The sequence below is a fragment of the Haematobia irritans genome, chromosome 1, assembly GCF_050003625.1.
Source record: "Haematobia irritans isolate KBUSLIRL chromosome 1, ASM5000362v1, whole genome shotgun sequence".
In the NCBI taxonomy this organism is placed as follows: domain Eukaryota; kingdom Metazoa; phylum Arthropoda; class Insecta; order Diptera; family Muscidae; genus Haematobia; species Haematobia irritans.
In genome coordinates this window covers 279,879,274-279,888,481 of record NC_134397.1, presented here as the reverse complement: position 1 = coordinate 279,888,481, position 9,208 = coordinate 279,879,274, and the positions used below count along the sequence as shown (strand labels likewise).

At 35.2% G+C, this 9,208-nt stretch overlaps 1 protein-coding gene across 1 annotated transcript; it reads left to right on the top strand.

The window, feature by feature from the left end:
- Positions 1-690: 690 nt before the first annotated feature.
- Positions 691-8,642, top strand: LOC142227092 (uncharacterized). The gene is made up of 2 exons (XM_075297427.1): positions 691-2,408; positions 7,649-8,642. The coding sequence occupies exons 1-2, from the start codon at positions 1,397-1,399 to the stop codon at positions 8,104-8,106; spliced, it is 1,470 nt and encodes a 489-aa protein (XP_075153542.1). The 5' UTR covers positions 691-1,396; the 3' UTR covers positions 8,107-8,642.
- Positions 8,643-9,208: the final 566 nt, after the last annotated feature.

Below are 9,208 nucleotides of genomic sequence, written 5' to 3'. Positions count from 1 at the left end.
CGAGTGATGATTCGAAAAAGAGAGATAACAATAGAGGTTTAACAATTTATTTGACATTTTCCAAGAGACAAAAAGAGAAAGAGAACATGTTACCAAAAATATTGCCTTCTTAGTTACTCTTTAATGTATGAAGTATGTTAGTACAACAAATCAATGCTTACTCTCGTTAACAGCGATACGCCTTGTTTTTGTTGGTATTTGTGGGCTCTTTAGCCTCTCTTCCTAATGTTGTTGCTGGGTGTGTTTGCGCTTAGTTAAGTCTCATTTGTTTGATGCTCTTTACGGTCTCTCTGCTTGGCTCGTTTGTTACTCCATGCTTATGATTTGCCTGTTTGGCAGTCATCGACGTCGTTGATTATTAACCAACTTTAACCACCGGCAAACAAGGTTCACACGAATCTTTAACAACCTCAAACCCCACCAACAGAGAGCAGCACTGCAACGCCATATCGTCACAACACCACTACTACCATACACTTTTCCACCCAGCCAACCATCACGGTTCTTTATGATCACAAGCAACGCACTTACCCACACTCACCCATACCCCGAGTGTTCTTGGCCAACATACGTACCCAGTGTGGTGTGTGTGAGTTTTACATTTGCCGTGAGCAGAGGCAGAAAACAAGAAAATCAACTTGTCTAGTTAGCAATCTTTCAATCTAGTTTCGAACAGTTGACTGTGAAGCGTCGAGTGGAGAGGTCCTATTGACTTGTTTGGATATTTTTGTGTGTCATGTTTCGAATGTCTGTCGTTCATCATCATTGTTAACAAAATAACATCGTCGACGACGGCAACCTAAAAGTGTTAAACATCCATCGTATTGCGGTAAATTATAGTTCGAAATAAAACGAGCAAAAGAGAAAAACACTCTCGGTGTGCTGTGTTAACAAGAAGAAAATATCAACAACAACTAAGAGACTTGTGTAGCCCCACACATGGGTGCAGCACTGAGAACAAAAGCACCAAAAGAAACTGTTACAAATTAGTGAGAAGCTAAACGGCTGCCCCACATCCCAACAACAAGAACAGCCCGAAGCATATTTTCTTTGGAGTAGGGGCAAGAGAGTGTTTGAAAGAGACTTGAATTAAATTGAGCAATGATTGTGTTTTGATTGATTTTAGTATGTGGTGAACTCGAAACGAGATCGGACGTTTATGTGCGCGTTAGCATTCCAAAGAAAGAAAATTGTAACAAAAAGATAATAACAATTGGTAAAAGTATTTCATACAAAATTTAAACAAAAAAGAGATAAACAAATGGATAAATAGATAAACCAAATAATTTATGAATGCCTATGAAGAAATATTTACATTCGGCGAAATAAAAACAAACGAAATTTTGAGAAAGTGGTGATAAAGTGAATTTTGTGAAGATTTTATTGGTTACATACTATGCTCTGTCCGCCCACCATGCGTCCCGCCAGTCCTGCTGAATCGGAAATATCGGTTGGTGGTGCCCCAAGCCCCTTGCCTCCGGCCCACAATCGCTCCGCCATCGATCTCATACATCATCAACAACAGCTTATAATGCATCAACATGCTGTTGCAGCAGCAGCCGCCGGTCTGACAAGGGCCGCCGTCGGTGCAATGCCTGAAGAATATTTCCAGCCTTTGAAACGGTTAAGAATGTCAGCCGAAGGTGATGCCAAAGAAAGATCTCCAAGTCCCGTACAAGAAAGTAATCACTCAACGACGGTGGCGACCAGTACCAAATCCCAATTAGAAGGAGTGAAAAGCTTTTCCATAGCCGATATCTTGGGCCATGAGAAACAACGTGATTCATCGCCATCTCCCCCACCACCAGCTAGTAATAAACATCATCACACCACTCCATCTAGTGGACTTTTGCAACCTCGTACAGAACCCCTAGATATAGTACCGCATCCGGCAGCGGCTGCTGCCATGTTATTGCCTGGATCCGCTCATGTGGTTCGGCCATGGGATCATTTATTGGCCCCTATGCCTGGTGTAAGACCGTTCATACCCTCAGCCCTTCTGCACTATGAACAGCGATTAGCTTTGGATTATCACCGTCAATTGCAGGAACATTTCAATGCTCAAGCCCAGCTTTTGCGACATATGAACGGCATGGATATCATACCCTCCGAAAGTGGAAGTGAACGATCAAGTTCTGCGGCCAGTGATTGTTGTTCACCGGAGATAGCAAATCGCTCTTCCACAGAGGCTCATCATCCCAGACATTCACCTCAGGGGTCTTTAGAGAGATCTCAACAGAATAGAGCGGCTGGCAGTGGTAGTGGGAATGGGTCAAATAATGCGACGGGAAATGGTGGTGTTGGTGGTAGTGGTTCCGGTTCGGCAAGTGGTAGCGGAAAAGTGAAAAACGATACACCATTGGATGCCCTGTTCCAGATGACAACCAAAGATTTTGATGAATCAGATGGTAAGTTCCAAAGTCATTTGTCTGTTATGTATCGTTAAAATACGCTTATGAAGCAATAGACTAAGAAAAAAGGTTCATTATAAAATTATATTAAAATTTCCGTCGGTATTCCGTATACTACCAAGTCCTGTTATTTTACTAGCCCATCCATTTGAACATTTTACTAGACTACCTAACAACTATGGGGCACTTGGTTATATCTGCCTTATAACTTGCCTTGAAATGATATATCAAACTATGCTCAACATCGGTACGACTCATCAATTTCATTGCAAATAGAAATTTACTCGCCAATATGCAAATAACATCTCATTCTCCTCTACTTGGCATTTTTTGGTTTTGGGAACATCTTGCAATGACGCCGAACGTTTCATGCTATTGAAAGCTTCCTCTCTGTCTATCTCTCTCTCTCTCTCTACATATCTTGGAAGTAGTGATAACATATTTGTTATCTGTTGTTATGTTGAACTTATATTAGCATCCACTAGTCTGCAACTAATAACATATGCCATTCCCCCCTTATCTTTGTCATTGCGTTGAAATTCATCTTAATTGCAATTATTTGTTGAAACATAATTAATTCTCGTTAAAATGGCCCAAATAAACCACGCACGTATCACTAAAACCTACTCAGCAAACGGGATCTATAAAAATTAATGAGGAATGTCAACTGCTAAGACACAAAGTCATTTTTACCTCTTACACCCAGACGACCAATGAGCCCAATGGCTGATGTAGACAGCATCAGCCATCACCTAGTCATGTAGCAACAATGCTAATGTTGATAAATAACTTAATTTAATTGTTAAATAAAGATATTTACACGAATGCGACATATATGAAACAAGCCCAAACCATTGCTTGGTGCCAAAAATGTTTGCTATAAATAAATTATTTAAAATAAAAAACGTTGATGAAAAGTGACAGCAAAGCACAAAAAAATAGCCAGGCAAAAAAAAAATCAAATGGTCGCATGGTATGGGCAGTCATTGTAATTAACCCAAGCGAATTATTAGTGAGTTGTATTCATGTCGTAATAAGATAAAGATTTGTGGGTTTCAAATCTGATTGTTTACTATAGTTCCAAATGCAAGAAAGCAAAACGAATTTTAGGCACAGGAAGGTCCCTTGAAATTCATTGGTATCAATCATTATTATGGTTGCCATTCTAGACATAGAAAAATATTCTATCTAGATTCTATCTAGAAATATATTCGCCGATCAATTTTTAATTGAAATGGGCTCAATCGCAAGAATGACGTTTACCAACAAAATTTTTCATTTAATTAAAAGATTGATTACTTCAAGTAAAAGCTTATAATAAAATAATATACATTTTATTAAATTTTGTTGAAAGTTAATTTTTAACTATTATTTTGTACTACGGTTTATAAGCCATGCTTTAAAGTAGAAAGAACTAAAATATTTATGATAGGTATAGTGGAAGCCCGATATTTCAGGCTCACTTAGACTATTCAGTCCATTGTGATATAAGAAAAAATATTTCTCAAACCTCATGAAATGTTTGTTTACCCATATGCATTACGGGAAAAAACTTATTTCAAATTATTTATTATCTTTTTGACAACAGATTTAACTTTTTCAAAATATTAACAACTTTTTAGATGTTTTCTTAAAACAACTTATTAGGAAATATAATTTTTAAAGTTGTTGCTTCTAATTCATAGCAACATACTGATGACACATTAATTTAAATGTTCATTTATTGTCATTGCAAGATAAATACCAAACTACTATTACCCTCAACTATTTCACAGAAATATGATGAACAGTGCCTTGTGTAGTCATTTGGACAAAGAAACACAAAATACAGATAACTAAAATGAGTTTTCAAAGGGATACAGAAATTTTCAGAATTTATTGTTTATGAAATGAGTTAAGTAACAACTATTAACGATTACAAAAATATTTCCTCCTAATGACTTTTAAAAGTAATTAATATGTATGGATGTTTGTGTGTGTAAGATTTAACCATGTAGAAATTGATTAGATAACAAGTCCCCAAGAAAACTACTACAAATTAACAATATGGTAAAGCTATCAACACAAACTTAAGAAACTGAAGTAAATCACCCTAAGGCCACTAGGGAAAACCAATGAAGACGTAAAATTCCATTTATCATAACACCAAATGAAAAAGGCAACAACAAAATTGTGATGTACATTTTTGGGTTTTTATCACTTTACGAAAAAAAAAACTAAAATATTAAAATTCATATTGATCCCACCAGACATTTGGTCACCTAAATCTCATAAATTTCCAATGAAATCAACAGCCACCACCAAAACAAGAATCCCCATTCTCAGTCCCCTCCATGTGTATGAAAACAAATGTTTACAAGTGCCTGCATTACTAAGAAAACATTCCTCCAGGCTATTTATCACCATTTGACCCACAACACAAACTATGGGTAGTCAGTCGTCTAGTCATTATCAATCAACTAAGGAGACAGACTGCATTGGTTCAAATTTCCAGATTATTGTTTTAGAAAGACATCTGACAATGTGGACCAAAACAAAACTCCTTCTTTTCACTTGAAGTGCTGTTGGTGTACGTAGCTGATATTAATGTTAACCCAAAACACTTGACATAAATTAGTTAATGTCAATGCTGATTAAATATTTTAGTTAAGAGAGTTTTTAAAGCGTCTCTCCCTCAAACCGTCTCACTCCACCTCTTAAATTACAAGTGGTTCTAAGGGTTTAGTACTCTCTGTTTCAGCCCAATGTTTTTTTATTTCGAAAGTCTTGATCCGTAGATAAATATGATTAAATTGTTGTCTTACACTGAAAACAGACAAGTACTGTCGTAGACAAAAATATTTCTTGTTAAATTACTTATGTGAATTTTTGTAACATAAAGAACGTTTTTCTCTGATAGAACTATGCTTTTTTCACTTGTTCAATAGTTTATAAACTTTTTATTGAAACAAAATTTGTTTTTACCACAAAAAAAAAAGAAATAAATTCAACTAAAGGTTTAATTACATACCATGCTTTAATCCGTACGTTGATGGAAGGGTTGATATTTTTCAGTTTGAAGCACTCTAAAAAAACTATTGCTTTCAAAGAGAAAATTCAACTCTTCAATCAACGGACGAATTAACGCATGGTATGTAACTCAACCTTAAAGATTATTATTTTTGGAATGCTGAAAAAATTTATATACTAGAACATTTTCATAATTTCTACACGAAATTTAACTATTTTTTTAACATGAATATCTAGCTTTTCTAAAAAATATGACAAAAAAAAAAAACTAAACAGTTGCATCAATTGGCATTTAATTCTTAATGTCAAGTTCTCAATACAATACGCAAATACTTTATTTTCAGTGTAGGATTGGGGAGAACATTTTCACATTGAAAAATAAATTTAACGTTAATAGATAGGCGATTACAATTTCTCCTTAAACAAATGGGTGCTGGAAGTCGTCATTACATCCCAATAGATAATATCTTGGATAATACCTTATGTTTAGATTAATTTTATATGTTTTCAAACGATCAAATTAACTTTCAAATTAAATTCGATGAAATGGTAAACATAGGCCATCAAAAATCAAAAGAAACCCGAAACCAGATCCATGGCAAAGTTGAAAGCTTCTCTCTGTCGTATATGGAGAAAACAATAAAAACTATACTCAAGCCAATAGATAGACGATTCGAAAATCGAGCACGGTAGCTCCAAAAAATTTGTCTTTATTAAACATAGACGCTACTAGACCCTGTGTGATCTCAGCCGCCACCTATAGATAGCTGGATGGATGGCTGGTTAGCGTTAAAACCGAATCACATCAAAGTCGTAAACAAAGCAAAGCAGCCGTGGTCTCTTAGAAAACATCAACGTTCAAAACAAACTGTTATGTTAATTGTTTTAATAAAATAAGGTGAAATAATCAAACGGAATACCCTAAAAAAACCCCAAATATTTTGTTTCTTTTTTTTTTGGGGGGTTTTCACAAATTAATTTAAAAATAAATAAGTGTTCCAAAAACCAAAATAAAAGCCGTAGATGATCTGGCCGTATGCCGTGTGCAAGCTGCTTACGCAAAAAAGACTTCAAAGGGGTAGTAAAGTTTGCCAATGAACGAGTGAGCAGTAAACGTCAAGACGGGAGAGACGAGAAAAAAATCTCAGCTTTATTGACATTAAATCAAGTTTTAATTAATTACACGTCCCCCTTCCCACTACTTCAGCCAAGTCAGTTGAATTCAGCAGCCAACACATATGATCGATCATTAATCATCTGTCAATTGATTAAACAAAAGTGCCACAAAAACAGCGGCAACCAGCTTATAAGAGAAAAAGCATGGCAAAACACCAACAACAATAGTTGGTGTTAATCTGGCAACACACAAAAGATTTGTGTAATACGAATGTAATTAAGAAAATAAAAGAGATAATATTCTAAGGAAAATAAATCAAGGCACATAAGCGCCCCCACAGCGGGGTACCGCGTAACGAAAAGCCACATTCGGCATGTGGCCCCTTGCCAGTAGCCACGGCACTGGTCGATGACATTGTTAGCTCGCGCCTGCCGCTCCATACATGATCGCTGAAATCGAACGGCAACGGCACACCAGCTTGTACATTGCAAACAAGCATTGTTGACGCCTTATTCGAATAGATGCAATTAATTGCATACAACATTTTCATAATTATTTATAAAACAAATCATTTTTCTCCTAAGCACCCCATAATTAACGTTTGCCATTAATGGCCAAAGCCGTTTAGAAAAATGTTAACACTCTGGTGCTTAAGCAGCCTCACCGTAATAGTGACTCCAAATAGTCACGACGACAATAATCGGCCACGAAGTGATTAAACTATTTATCAAAGTGATGTCTATTAATGAATGAAATAAATGAATGCAATGACTCTACACCAGAACATTGCTTACATATGGATGTCATATGGAGGGAAGTCATTTGACATAAATGATTGATTAGAAATCTCATTGTATTCCAAATAATTTCATTCAAAAAGATTTCCAATTGAGTTGAACAATAAAATGAACTCATCAGCAAAAATTAAACTGAAAGCAGCTGAAATTAAATGAATTGTTTTGAATGACATAGAAACGGTGGATTTAGTTTTTAGAAAATAATAAAAATACCACCGTTGCAGACAATTGAATTTTTGTTATAAAGGATTTATATACTTAAACTTTTTACCCACAATTAATTTAATGGTCTTGTCTTCTCTTTCTCTTTACAGAAAAATCTCACATCGATCTCTTCTCAAATCGGCCACAGCCCAAAAAGAAACGCAAGTCCCGCACTGCTTTTACCAACCATCAAATTTTTGAACTCGAGAAACGTTTCCTTTACCAAAAGTACCTATCGCCTGCAGATCGTGATGAAATCGCATCTTCTTTGGGTTTATCAAATGCCCAGGTCATTACATGGTTTCAAAATCGTAGAGCTAAGCAAAAACGTGACATTGAGGAACTCAAGAAAGATTTTGAAAGTGTGAAAGTTTTCTCCGGACAAAAATCATTCCTGGAGAATGTCAACGATCTCAGCATTTTAAAGAAAAAGCCTCTGCATCCCGATGCCGTTGTTATGGAAGGCTTAGCTGCTGCAGCAGCGGCAGGAATGATGCCTGGCATTTCTGGCCATCCCTCGCATCCACATCCTTCAACAGCAATTCAAGCTCTTAGTCCACCAAAATGAGTAGACCAAAATGATGGGCCGAGCAAGTATCACATCAAAAGATTGAAAAGGGATATGGGACCAGGTAACCGAGCATGATTGTTGCATCAAAAGCTTTAAAGAAATCTTTTACACATACACCAAACAAGGATAAGGAATCACAAAAGTCCAATCCAGTTGCTGAAACAAATGCAACTAATTGGAGACTTTTGGAACTATCATTCCAGCACCAAATGAGAAATTCCCCCGTGGCTATACAAACTATACAGGGGAGGATTTTAATTTTGCCATTCACCCTCACCTTGTCGCGCATATCATTTGGCATAAAGACTTAACACAGCTGGTCCGCGTTTTGAACTGAATACCAATTTGATTTGACCATATATTGGTGTTCATAATTTTGTTATTTATTTTTATTTTTTGTATTATTTTAAATTTAAGCCAAGCAAAAAAAGGCTTCCTATTGTGTACATAATTCAATTATTTGTAACGCTTGTAAATATTGTAATTTATATTTAATTTATTTGTTAATATTAAGAAAGAATCTGATGTAAAATAAAAAAGCAAATAGTGAACATAATAGTTTTGATTTTTAAGTATTAAAACAACTTGTATTATTCATCGTATTTTTATCATTTAAGTAAACCCATTTGTATTATATAGATACAACAAAACTAATAATTAAAAACAAATTATAAAATTCAAATGTTACTTTGTATTTTCATTGTGATGATCAACCATTTTCGTTAATGAAAAAATCTAGGATTTATTTGGGAAAGCAGAAATTGTTTACCCAATTCAACGACAATGTTGCTTAACAAGCTTTTAAATATTATAACAAACAGGAAACGATATTTTTTTGTCTAAAATTTCGTTTGGGAGGTAAGATTTAACATATTTCTTTGAGTGTATTACATATAGTAAGTATTCTTCTGCTTTAGTTTAATTTGAATGTTGAATTATTATTCCGTTGAATGTTATTCCTATGTTTAATTTATAAAATTTTGATATCTTTTTCTGTGTTAAGGTGAGTACTATGTTCGGTACAAAAGTACAAATATATTTATGAAGACGATTATATTTTGATCAAGTCTTGCCAAATAATGGATGGAAAAGATCTAAG